The sequence below is a fragment of the Cyrtonyx montezumae genome, unplaced genomic scaffold (assembly GCF_038088225.1).
Source record: "Cyrtonyx montezumae isolate F1298 unplaced genomic scaffold, pur_monq_1.0 scaffold_7, whole genome shotgun sequence".
In the NCBI taxonomy this organism is placed as follows: Eukaryota; Metazoa; Chordata; class Aves; order Galliformes; family Odontophoridae; genus Cyrtonyx; species Cyrtonyx montezumae.
The window spans coordinates 27,108,837-27,122,346 of record NW_027072078.1 but is presented as its reverse complement, the minus strand read 5'-3'; the positions used below and the strand labels follow the sequence as shown (position 1 = coordinate 27,122,346).

The 13,510-nt window shown below is 48.8% G+C and overlaps 1 protein-coding gene across 1 annotated transcript in view; it reads left to right on the top strand.

Moving 5' to 3' along the window:
• The window catches only part of ITGB5 (integrin subunit beta 5), a 46,206-nt gene that overhangs the window by 1,676 nt on the left and 31,020 nt on the right, over positions 1–13,510 (top strand). The window contains 3 exon segments of the mRNA XM_065750989.1: positions 1,632–1,717; positions 5,060–5,264; positions 9,288–9,537. Coding sequence (XP_065607061.1) covers positions 1,632–1,717; positions 5,060–5,264; positions 9,288–9,537 — 541 coding nt within the window.

The following is a 13,510-nucleotide window of genomic DNA, read 5'->3' as shown; positions in this document are numbered from 1 at the left end:
GTACTGATAGACAGAAGAAGACCTTGATTTTCATTCAGACATCGCTACGGTCCAGTAAACTTTCTGAAACTCGTTGGTCAGAAATGGAGATAAATGCTCTCCTGTTTCCAGGTGGATGGGCAGAGAAGCCTGCTGGGTAGCTGGAGCAAAGATTGGCTTTAGAGTGGGGGGGTTTGGAAAGGCTTTGGTCTGTGCTGGAAGCCACTGCAGCTGTAGGGCTTGGGAGTGCAAGTGTTAATTTCCCTGCGTGTTGTAACTGCTGAACAAGCTGCGTTTTGCTTTCTATTACATCTTTATACTTAGAGCTCTCGTGGTGCCCAGGAGTTGAAACACGACTTCTTAGTGTGAACAAGGAATGAGACACATGGGTATGCATTAACGGTCAGCAAGAAAAAAAATTAATAAGCCCCTTGTTCAGCCTGCAGGAAAGCCAGCAGCCTGCCTGAATGAAAGCCATACAGACAGCACAGCTTCACAGCCTGTGCTGGGCTGAACCACCTGGCAGGGCACAGCCAGCATCTGTGTAGGGCTGGGTTGTGCCATAGGGGTGGCTTTGGAGCAGGGGCAGATGTGCCTGACCTGCTGGAGCAGGTCCTTGCCCCGGGACAAAAACCTGTGTGGTTCTGCAGCCATCAGTGAGTCCGTGCTGTCTGCACGTGGCATCCTGCAGCACTTGCAGCCCTACGAAAATAGAGGCTGGACAGTGCCCTTATTGAAATCCGGGGGGGGGTGGGAAAGAACAGCAGGCTGCTGGTTCATGCCCAAGGCATTTCGTTGAGAGTCTGCAGCCCCTGGGCTGAAAATTAGTTTAATTATTTATTATTGACAGTGGATGTTAAGAGCTGCGCCCTGGGCAGCTGGGGCATCAGTGCAATTGAAGGGCACATTCCTTGCCCCAGGCTTGGTTAAACAAGCTGCTGCATTCAGAGCCCATGCTACTGACGTTGGGCTACTGAGGTTGGATTTAACTTGCGCCGTTCCGCTTTATTTTGAAGTCCTCTCCCAGCCCAAATCCTGGATGTTAGCTGATGGGAATAGCTGTGTACCCAGAGCAGAAAGCAGCATCCTAGTTGGCAGCACAGAGCCCTGCTGGTGGTGTGGCCATTGGTCAGCCCAGGCTGGGTATCCCAGGGAAGTGAATCCTGTCATAAGTTAAAGCAGTTTGTTTCGAAAGCAGTCAGCTGTGGGAATCATCACTGGGGAGGAGGTTATCTTCTAAGACTGATTTAAAATGGAATGCTGGGAGGGGGTTAGGTGTGCCTAGTGTGACTTTATAGTCAGCATCTCGGGGGGTTAAGGAAAGCCACCTTTAGGCCAATGGCACAGATACTGCATTGTCAGCAATGTTATTTCCTTCTTTGGTTAACCAGACATCGCTGAAAAGGAGGGAAGAAGAATCACCAGAATCACATTCTGGTGGTTCTCAGAACCCCTCCTCCCCCACCCCAAACCCATTTCTATCCTTTTAAATATTTCTTGGGGAAGGAAAAGAAACCAAGACCTCCATACAGGATAGGAGGAGAGATTTATTCTCCTCCAGCCTTTTTAAGTGGGAGGTTGTCTGCTCACGACACCAAACTTGCAGTGTATTCAGCTCAGTCCACCCCGTTCTCTGTTCTTTCTTGTTGTAGGTCTCAACCTGTGCACGAGTGGAAGTGCCTCATCCTGCGAAGAGTGTCTCCTCATCCATCCCAAATGTGCTTGGTGCTCCAAAGAAGTATGTTCCTTCTTCTGCTCCTCCAGCTGCCTCCCTGTTTGCACGGGGCACTGTCACTGCATGGGCACAGTTGCAAGGAGCCTTGCTGGAAAGCACTCTGCCCTGGCTGCCATCCCAATCCGTGCTGTGTGGCCTGGTGTGGCTGCAGCAAAGTTAATTCCCCTCCGTGAATCTGCTGTGCTGTTTCAGGAGAGTGCCACTGCTTCTGGTGTCTGCACCATTACTGGTGGCAACGAGCTCTGCAGCTAACCAGTGTAATTTGCAGCAAAAATGTGTCCTTATGTTTTAGGTATCTTGTAGTCTGAAGCCATCTACTCCTTTCCTGTCAAATAGAGAGGTGCAGTTGAACTGCCCAACCACTGCACGGCTGCAGCTCTTCAGGGAAAACATCTCCATGTTGCTATAGCACCATGTTACCTGACAGCAGAATAGTTCCCATGCTTTTTTTTTCCAGCGGGATGAGTGACGCATAGAAGGGAAAGGGTAAAGCAGTAGATCCTGCTTTTGAGACATCTTGTAAACATCTGTAAGAGCTCTTCTTCCAGGCAGCTAATCTGCGGTGTGATATTGCATCCAGGAGCGCTGGTTATTCACTTATGGGTACCCAATAGTTTGACTTTAAAAAATAAAAATAAAACAATTCAGATCTTGGCATCAAAAGCCAAGTTTTGCAAATGCTGCCAGTGGAAATGTTGATCTGGTAGTCACTGCAACCACTAATTGTACATCAGCCTGTGGCACTGGCAGCTTGACTCTTATCTTGCGAAAGGAAAAGTCACCAAAGAAAACAGTTTCCAAACGGAGTGGAGGGGCCAAGGGAGGGAAGAGGAGTGTTTACAAGGAAGTTCCTTAATCCTTCCTGACCTTTAGCCTGGAGCAGCTATTTAAAAATGCACTTCCAGGTATTCCTGGCCAAGTGCCCTGTGTTAAAACGCTGCTGTCCCCATTACAGGCTGCAGGCTGGAACTTAGCAAGCTCTTGTTCTAACTCTGTGTTGGTTTATAACGTGATGCCTATGAAAGGCAGAGCTTAAATAGGACCATCTATTTAAATTACACTTGAAAGAGGAGGCATGAAGCATGCTTATCCTGTAAACAGGTGTACCCCATGCTTTCTGCTTGCAGGAGTTTGTGCCTGGAGGGTTAGGAAGGAGAATCAAGGGATCTCCTGGAGGGAATATGCCAGCTTTCTAAGCAAAGAAAGCAAGCATAGTTTCTGCTGAATTAATGGAGGATTGAACTGTTTAAAGCAAAAACTGTAGGGAATAGTTTAGGACATGTAAAGTCATAGTTATGTATTGCCAATGCTGTTCTTGCATGAGCCAAGCAAATTTGTTTTAAAACTTTCATGCTGATGAGCATGTAATTGTCGTGTTGTTGGCCTAATGTCCATTAACTTCTGCCTGCTTGTGCTCGTTGCCTTTTGCTTGCTTATTGGTGCACAGGTCCAGCAAGCAGTGTGAGTCAATACCAAGAGCGGCAGGGTGCAGTCTCTGAGCAGATGCCATTCTGCAGCATGAGCCAGTGCAGCTCAGCACTTATCATCCTGTGGCAGTTCCCTGGGGCCAATTTTAGAAGAAATCAAGGCAGAAAATAGGTCAGGAGAAGCAGAGATATGGAGCTGAAGAAGTGCAGAGGTGCTGCTGAAGTGAGAGCTTTTGCAGTCTGTGAGAGCCATGTCCACGGTGGCTTGGCTTGGTGAGACAGTCAGAGCTGGGAGCTGAGTATCTCCCATAAACACATGCCCAGAGCCTTTCTCCTGGTGCTGTACAATGTGCTGCTAAGGACTGATAGGCAGTCAGGAAGCATCCTCCTCCTCCTACAGAGCTGCATTGTGCTACCCCATCCCAGGCAGATAATCAGGTCCCACTTCAGAGCCCTTTGGAGTCTAGCCATTCTGTGATCATTAGACCTCAGGAGTGACTGGAAGTGCTTGACAAAGGCTGATTTAATCATAGAATATCCCAAGTTGGAAGGGACCGGTAAGGACCGTTGAGTCCAACTCCTTTAATGACTAATTGTATCTGAGATAAACTCTTTCCCAAGGCTGCCCTAAACCTGCTGCTCTACTGGGCGTTGTTCTCTGCTCTCTATTTTGTCAAGCTGGAGATGATTTATGTAGTCCCAGTCCTCCTTTCTTGCAGTCCATCTGCTTACACGGTGCGTTCCAAGAAATTGGTGTTCGCATCCATCTGAGTGCCGTCTCCTAAGCCTGGCATTGCTGCTCCATGATGGAATGCAAACCTTGCATTTTTCAAATAGTGTTCAGGCCTCGTAGTGAGGAAACACTGAGGAAATGCTCTGTATGTGTCCCAGGACCCCACAGCCAAGGCTGTCCTTGGGGACACTCCCGAGCTGTGTTTGACATCAGTCAGACAACCTCTTCCTCCTCAATGTTTCCCCTGTCCCTTTCTGCCCTCCAGCATTGACAAAAAGCAGGATTTATCCAGCTCTCCTCTGCTTTTTTTTTGTCTGTGTGGCTGAAGGAGGGGCTGCGAGCATCTTCTCTGCATTATTTTGTGTGATTTTAGTATAGAGGCTTAGCCCCTGAGCAGAAGATGGTTATGTCTATTATAGTACAGAAATAAGCAGAAATCAACTGTTGAAAATTCAGCGAGCTTTGGGCAACTTGCTTTTTTTAGCCTTTTGAAAAAAAAAAAAAAAAAAAACCATCACGCCAACAAATAGGACGTGCTGGCTGCCAAAGGCTGCATTGTGAGGCCAGGCTGTTCCTGAGTGCCTGCCACACACAATGCCTCGTTGTGTGCCACGGTGGGGGCCAGCCGGGGGCTGCAGGAGAGCTGGGGGAGGCACAGGGGGAAGATGTCCCTGCTCATTGCAGGGGAGGTTGGACCAGATGACCTTTAAGGGTCCCTTCCGTGATGCTATGTGCTGTGGGGAGCTCTTTGTCAGCCATCTCCGTGGTCTGCTCATGCTGATTTCTTGTCCAGCCTGCAACTGATTCGGTGTAACACCTCCCATCAGCCCTCATCCAAGTCCCTTATTCTCCCTAGACAGCCTTCCCACGTCAGAGCACTCCAGCTGTGCTCCAGCCTGCAGAACTCTTGCTGCAGTGGCATTTTTCCTGTGCAATAGAGCCCAGGGCCCTCTTTGCAGAGGTTTGAGGTAGGGGTACCGTGGTGTGGTCTCAACCAGGGAAGAGGTGTCATATGTCCCTGGAGCCCCTATCCTCACTCTCCAGCATGCTCTTGGCCCTCTGTCTTCTCTTGGCAACACTTCTGTGTCCTCTCTTCCTTTTGTGAAGCTCCTCCAGGCTCATGCACACATGGAAAAAACTCACCTTCTGGTCTTCTCCTTCCCCTGTCTGTCCTTCACCTCCCAGGAGTTCGGCAGCACGAAGACCGTCCCATCGCGGTGTGACTTCCTGCAGAACCTCATTGCCAATGGTTGCTCCGAAGCCATCGAGAACCCTCGCAGCAGCAGCAGCGTGGTGAAGAACGTCCCCCTGAGCAGCAAGGGCTCTGGGCAGACCCACCTGGATGTCACGCAGATCACCCCACAGAAGGTCGCCCTGAGTCTTCGTCCCGGTGAGTCCCAGCAGCTCCCAGCTCTGTGGTGGCATGTGGGTGGGCAAGAAGTGGAGCAGGAAGTAGAATCAAAGGCCCTTTCCAATTCAAATGATTCTTAAAGGTCATCTAGTCCAGCTGTCATGCCATGAGAAGGCACACCTGCTGCTAGATCAGGGTGCTCAGAGCCTGGTCCAGCCTGAGCAAGCAGAGGGATGGCTGTACCCATGTCCTTGAGCTCACTGAAGGTGGTGGCTGCTGACCCCGTGCACTGGGGCTGAGGTTTTCTGTGAGAGTGGACAGTGCAAAGTCAATCATATCCCACCTAAAGCTGTCACCTAACCCTTGTGTGCATTTAAAAGGAGCATGCTCAGCTTAAAAATGCACTCTTCAGATGGAACTTTGGATCCTGAAGCCTGACAGTGCTTGACTCTAAACTAGGACAACTCCTTATGTACATTTTTTTTTAAAGCATATCTGTTTTCTGTTGGTATGCAAAAGAGCCATGGGATCAAGGCCTGAGATGAAGATTTGAACTTGTGACTCAGAGCTTGGACCATATCCACATCCTTGTTTCATTCCCCTGAGCCATCACTTTTCTTAAGTCTTTTCATTTTAATTGAAAATTATGAGGGAAAACCTAGATGGCACCACGCGAGTATGCTTGTTATCAAAAGTTTTTGCATGGTGGGGGGAGGAGGCTTTAATGTGGGTTCAGAATTCTAGCAAACATTTGGCAGCTGATGTTTCTGAAGGGGGAAAAGAAGCTCTTTATGGTGAAGTTAAGAAGCAAGTATAAAAGCGTGATTCATTATAAGCAATTGGTGTGGGTTCTGGGGCTTATGTTTCTCTGACAGCTCTTGTGAGCATTCAGAAAAATGAGATAGGATGTTTTGCCCAAGAAAAACAGCAACATGAGCTGGTGCTTGCCCCACCAACACTCTTTCAAGAGCTACCAGGGCTGATGGTGGCTCCATCAGGTGTGGCTCTGCCTCTGCAATTCAGTGCTGCTTACACAACAGGTTTGCTCCCGTCCAAAGGGAGTTGTTATTACTGTTATTACTCTGATTCCTTGAGGCAGTCGCTGTGGGAAGGGGCAGGCTCAGCATTGCCATCTTGCAGGCATGACACCTGGTACTCAGCACATTCCTTTCTCCACCTCCGGCTGTTGGGACACTCATGGCTCCAGCAGAGAGGTGGGATGTGAGGTCTGTCTCCTTGTAGCTTTCCTGGGGCTGTGTTGCTGGATGCTGGAACTGCCTTTCCTACTGGGCCTCCCAGGGAGCCAGGCTGTACTTCTAAGTTCCCATATGGGAGGAAGATGGAAAGTAGGGCTGATAACCCATATGGGGTCCAGTACTGCTCTCACATCACCTGGATGCTGTGGGTTGCCACAGCCTATGGTCTGCTGGACAAATCATAGAATCATGAAGTGGCTTAGGTTGGAAGGGACCTTAAAGATCATCCATTCTCAACCCCATGACTTGGCAGAGCTGCCACCCTCCAGATCAGGCTGCCCAGAGCCCATCCCACCAGGCCTCGAACACCTTTAGGGATGAATAGGGATGAGGCATCCACAGCTCCTCTGGGCAACCAGCAAAGGTCTGCAGAAACAGACTGAAGGTGAGGCTGCACTGCTTCTCCTGCATACCAACAAATGCAGGAGTCGTGGAGGGGTAGGAGCCTTGCCAGCAGCTTTCTGCTGTCTCACCTTTGCAGCTGCTCCTGCGGCTGCAGGACTTGCCCTCAAGTCCTCCAAATCACCATGGGAAGAGAAATATATCTACATATTTTTTGTAATGTTTCCCATTTTTGCTGGTTTCTTCAGGTTTTTTTTTTTTTTTTTAATGCAGAGCAGCACACCATCTTACTCTTATTGATGACTTCCCAAATGCTGGGTTTTGCATCCCCAGTTTAAATCATCCATTCACATTTGAGCTTGAGGGTGGATCCTGAGGGCTGCGCCCAAGACAAAAAGGAGACAATATTGATTCAATTTTTGTGCATACTGTGCATAATACCAATTTTGCGCTCCATCAGGAATTATTTTCTTGTGCCCAGAGTGTAGGGTTTCAAAGACCAATTGACACAGCAGGCGTGGTGATTGTGCTCTTCTATTCTCAGACCGCTAAGCAGAAGCAGAAGAGGGCGAATTGTCAATTGTTTGCTGGTCCCACCCAGGCTGTGAGATCTAAGCATCCTGCAGCAGAAACCACATCCCCAAATCTCTGTGCTCAGAGTTGATTCCCAAAGGCCTTCCATCTGGGGCAGCTTTTGGATCAAGTGTTTAGTTTTTATGATGTTGCTTGTTAGCCCTGGGTCCTGCTATAAGACAGTGTTCTGGTACGAAAAACATGAATATTGTAAAAGGAATTTAAAGCAGTGAATAGATTCATGTCGTGTTGTCCGTTAAGTAAGCAGAAGTGGGTTTTGTGGATAATCATGGTGGTTCAGTTTGCATTCTTAAATTAAAAGCTTTTCCAGTTATTGTGCTGCCTCTATGTGACAGTATCCAGGAAACATTTCTGAATGCAGTTGTAACTTTAATGCTTCTCAATAAAGGCCCTAAGGAGAGGATGGTGGTGGGGGCACAGAGGGAAGGAAGGGGCTGGGTTATCCCTACAGAGTGAGACTAATACTGAACACAGCAAATAATAAATTCTTTTGTACTGACATCGCCATACATTAGCAACGTTTTCTGTGAGATAGTTAATTTGTGCAGTTAGGAATGAAAGAAGAAGCAGCACTGGAATCCTGTTATTTTTGGTTCTTTTTCATGGAGTGATATATTCATTACCATCAAGAAGGGTTCAGTGGAGCATCTCAAGTCCTCATTCCAGCACGCCAGTTCCCACCTTAGGACCTGCTCTGGAAGAAGGGTGTTTTTGAAACTGCCATGCCTGGGGTACTGTGTGTCAGGGGCACTTTTCCTTTCTTCTCAAAGGCTTAAATGGGGAAAAATGCATCTTGGGGTGGGGGTGGCACAGGGCTCAGGGGAGCGGGACCTGGTACTGTATGGAGCTGCAGAGCACTGGGGATGCTGCTGCTGCCGGCTTGTGGGCTGGAAGTAAGTGGGAGCAGCTGTGCTGCTGCAAACAATGATGAAAACAATAAAACTTTCAGGGAAATGTTTTCACGATAATAAAAAATGTGCTTTCCATTTCTGAAGAAGAGGGGGGAAGCAAAGAGAGTGCTGCGGAAGCTGCTGGTGTCTGAATGTTCAGCCTAGGCTGTGAAGAGAGAGGTGGAAAGGAAGGGGAGCATTGGTCTTGAGATGGCCTTCGTCCCTGAGGGCTCACCAACCTGGAAAATGGTAGAGCCAGCAGGGGATATGTGTTTCTCCAGATGGAGAGTGTTAGGAGTTTCAGACTGTCCCTTCTCTCAGCTGTTGGCAAAGTGTAAGGCAGATGTTGGCCATGTCCCTTCTGACTTGAATTTGAGCTCGTATTGATGCCAGTTCACCTTTTTCAGTGCATGGACTCCCCGTTCTGGGCACCGTCTTGGCCAAAAGGGCTTTGCAAAAGGGCAGCACTTGTGAGAGGTCAGGGAGAAGGCTTTCCTCAGCAATTTCTCACATCTCATCAGCCTGACTCAGTCCTGTCAGCTCCCTCCCTTGTGTTCATCACTTTGAATGAAAGCTTCATCTCCACTTTGGTACTTCCCCATTTGACTGCAACATCCTTCTTTTCCTATTTCACTTCCCTTTTTGCCCTGCTTTCTCCAGAGCGATGGTGACATGATTCTTTTCCTGGGGAGAGGTCATTCTGAAAGGTGTTCCTTTTGTGTCTGTCTCAACCTGCTTTCCAGGCACTGCCCAGAGGATGTCTTGCCTTCATCTCTTGTTTTCTCCTGCCCCTCTTTCTTCTTCTGCTCCACCTCCTTTCCTTCTTGTGCAGGGCTTGCTTGCTTACCTATTAGTCTCCTAAGGAGTGCACTTGAAACCTGTCTTTTCTGCACAGGGGAAAATAAGGAGTCTGGATTTGCTGTGTGCTAGGGGTTTTCTTGCAGCGCTTTTCACTGCTCTCAACTCTTGTGTGTGTGCAGGTGACCCGACCTCCTTCCGTGTTCAGGTCCGGCAAGTGGAGGACTATCCCGTGGACCTGTACTACCTGATGGATCTTTCCCTGTCCATGAATGATGACCTGGACAATATACGCAATCTGGGGACCAAACTGGCTGAAGAGATGCGAAAGCTCACTAGCAATTTCCGGCTGGGGTTTGGCTCTTTTGTGGACAAAAACATTTCTCCTTTCTCCTACACGGCACCAAGATACCAAAACAATCCCTGCATTGGGTAAGTGGTAGGTGCTCCCCAAGGGAGAAGCCCAGGACTGGCACTGACAGAGTCTGGAGAGTCTTTCCTTGCAGTTCTGGCTTTAGGCACTGGATCACACTTTTGGGACTGTGTGGTAATGCTCCAGAGCCATTTGAAATAGGACAGTTTCCAATTTTGCAATGGCTTTTGGGGTTGCTCTGTATCTAGACACGTGAAAATCTTGTGCCAGGAATCTGAAGTTATTTTTAAATACCTGAAGAGGATGCAGACGTTGCAGGCTTTTTTTAATGGGCTTTGAGAAAAGGGAACAGGAGCCAGAAATTCCTGATTTCTGATCCTGGCTCTGAGTCATAGTTTGGCCTTGAGTAGGTCAACTAAACTCTTCTTCTCTGCTTTACAGATAAGGAGAAGCAGTGCAATTCTTTCCCAACTGAAGTGTTTGGGGGAAGTGAGATTTGGACGGTGTAGAGTAAATAACTCCTAATGACGATACTCCACCAGGGAATAGTATAGAAGATGGTATATTTCAAGTAGTTCTATACAAACAGTTATACAGGTAATACAAAAGAGAAGATGGCTCACCTTTAAGATGACAAGGCTCGCAGAGGACTCCACATGGGAGGGATCTCCAAGAAGAGATCCTTCCCTGGTGGTGGTCAGCCCTTAAATGGGGTTTGAGAGAGGAGGAACTAGGCTCCACCCCTTCCACCCACACAGGTATATCACCTTCACCTGTGCCCCCATGGCTGACTTGGTGCTCACCTCAGGTGACCAATCAGTGGTTCAGGCCGTGATTCAGCAGTTCCCATACACTCCACCCCTTCACGACATGAACCACTGATCAAGTAACCATAAGGTGAGTTCCCCTTGATACAGAGACCCAATACATCGCGACGCTTACATAATTGCCCGTCGCAACGCATGCTGATGTAATCTGATATGAGTGATGATCGGCGCATCCGTCGAACTCTTCTTTGGGCCAGTGCTCGGTGGTATCTACTGGAAGCATGTAATCATACAGTGCAGGTCCATCTTACGTGTCATCAGTCCCGGTTAGACCATCACCAGATGCTTCACATGGTCTTATAACAACTCTGGAACACTGCAGTATTGTTTTGATTCCTTCTGGTGATTCATAGACTTATGGGGAGTAATACAAGTGTTTTAGAGGTACCAAGAGGGGAAGATCCGCTTTCCAGGGCAAGATACAGGCCGTATTCCTGTCTTGGGTTAACACTTCAGCTTGTACAGGGGCACGCCCTGGTCGCCTGTACCAGACCCTTTGACCCGATGTCTGTGGCTGTACGACTATATCAGGCACCAAAGGGGGTGTCCTGATCTGCCACAGAGACATGATAGGGGTCCCCTTAGCAATGAAGACTGGAGTGTTAACCATTATTTCAGTAGGCCATGTACCTATAACCGGAGGAGCTACCGAACCCCCCACCTCCAATAATCTCCCCCAAGGTGCAAGTAGGCCGCACCATCGTGGTCCTACCTGCACCTTCCAGGGCCATTTTATTCTATTGGTACCTGGTTCTAGGTCCTCAGGGGCAGGGAGCAGAAGGTTGTTCTCATTGCCAATCTGAGGTTTCACTTCATTATCGGTGCCCGTAATTTGGATCCTAAGTGGGGAGGCCCATATTGTTTGTAACATTTTCAAGGCACTGGGTCTGCCATCTCTAGGTCTTTCATTCAGGTCCCGCAGGGTCTCATGGAGTCTCTTTGTCCACCCCTGCAGGGACTGAGAGTCTGTCTTCAGGGCAGCCTTGAGAATACCATTGTAACGTTCGATAAGGCCTGCCCCCGTTGGATTATATGGCAGGTGGAATCGCCACTCAATATTATTTTCTTCTGCCCAGCGTTGTATCACTGCACCCGTGAAATGACTTCCTTGGTCACTCTCGATGACTTGCGGTGTCCCGTAGGCAGCCATCAACCTTGTGAGTGCCTTTATAGTGTATGCCTGGTTGGCTTTTGGTACTGGATAGGCCTGCATTAGCCCACTCGCGGTGTCGACACAGGTTAGGGCATATCTCGCCCCCTCAGACCGAGGGAGAGGCCCAATATAATCAACCTGCCACCTCTGTAGAGGATTGTGTCCTCTAGCAAGATGGGCTGTAGTTTCAGGCAACGACCTCGGTCTTATCTTAGAGCAGGCGTCACAGTCTCGGCATGCTTGAGCGATGTCCGATAGTTGTACGGGCAGTCCCCACGCTTTAGCGGCTGCCCACATGGTCTTCTGCCCAGCATGCCGCAGCTTTTGATGTAGCCAGTAAGCGATATTCTCAGATGGAGAGTTCTCAACCCATCTAACTCGGGCCAGTGTGTCGGCTTCATCATTTCCTGGTGACTGTAGGGGTTGATGACCAGAAACATGGTAGACACACACAGTTCTGTGTTTGACTGTATTCCATATGTCTAACCACATATCTTTGCCCCAGATCGGTCGGGAGTGGATAGTCCAATCCTGGGTGGCCCACTGTGCGATCCAAAGAGTGAGCCCCCGATACACAGCCCAACTATCTGTGCAAATATTCAGGATACCATCACCAGGTTCTTTGGTTATAACCATCCACACCGCCCGCAGCTCTGCCCACTGGCTGCTTTGACCATCCCCCTCTTCGAACCAGATTGTGTCTGTGGCAGGATGGTACGCTACTGCTCTCCACTTACTTGGGTTGCCCTTGCTGGACCCATCCGTGTACCAGGCATCTTCAGGAATAGGATATTTTCCTTCCTGGACGGGACTCTTCTGTGGTGGAGCAACCGAAGTTTGTTTTGGTGCATCACTATGATACGTTACTGGGCCAAGAATCTTCTGAAGCTCTTCTTTCAACGGTGAGGAAGATAGACTACTCCTCTGACTGAGATAGGCAACCCATCGTGCCACCGTCTGCGCCTGGGCCACCCCCGTCTTAGGAAGGTGGGTCAGATCTCTTACCCACCCCTGGATTGGCAATGTAGTCTTGACTATAACTTCGGCCGTTTGGGTTATTGGCTCTACCGCTTGTAATGCAGAATAGGCAGCCAATAACTGTTTTTCAATCATACTATATCTTTCCTCTGCTCCATGCCACACCTGAGACCAAAATCCAATGGGGGTCCGAACAGAACTCTGACGTTGCCACAGGCCCCAGCCAAAGCCATCTTGAGTTACGTGAACATCTAGCTCAGCTGGAAGGGTAGGATCAAATATACCCAGTGCCTGGGCTTGTTTAACTGCCTGTTTCGCCTGTTGAAAAGCATCCTGTTCTGTTCTCCCCCAGTCCCATAATTGGCCCTTTTTGGTAAGTCTATATAAAGGTCTCAGCAGCTGCGCCAAATGAGGTATAAAGGAACGCCAATATCCCAATATACCCAGGAATTCCTGCAGCTGCTTTGGTGCTGTAGGGACTGGAAATGCCTGAACCTTATCTATGACGGCATCAGGTAATACTTTGGTCTTTCCTGACCAGACTACCCCTAGAAATTTTACGGACAGTCCTGGACCTTGCACTTTTTGAGGATTGATAGCCCATCCTCTTTCACTTAGGTAGGCAGTTAATGAATCTGCTGCCTCCCCTACTGCTTCCAGTGAGTCGGATGTTAACAGGAGGTCATCAATATAGTGGTATAGGTTCACACTGTTTGGTTTCCTCCAATCAGCCAGGTCACGTGCCACCAAATTATGACAGTATGTTGGTGAGTGCACGTACCCCTGTGGCAAGACCTGAAAGGTCCACTGCCTGCCTCCCCACGTAAATGCAAATTGATCTTGTGATTCTTTAGCAATAGGTATGCTAAAAAACGCATTCGCTAAATCCAGGACACAATGGTAGGTTTTAATTTCCCTACTAAGAGTGTCCATTAAGGAGGCAATATTGGGTACGGCCGCATGGATGGGCGGCGTGACCTTATTCAGTTCCCTATAATCCACCGTCATTCTCCATGTTCCATCCGACTTCCGTACTGGCCATATGGGGGAATTATATGGGCTGTGTGCAGGCCT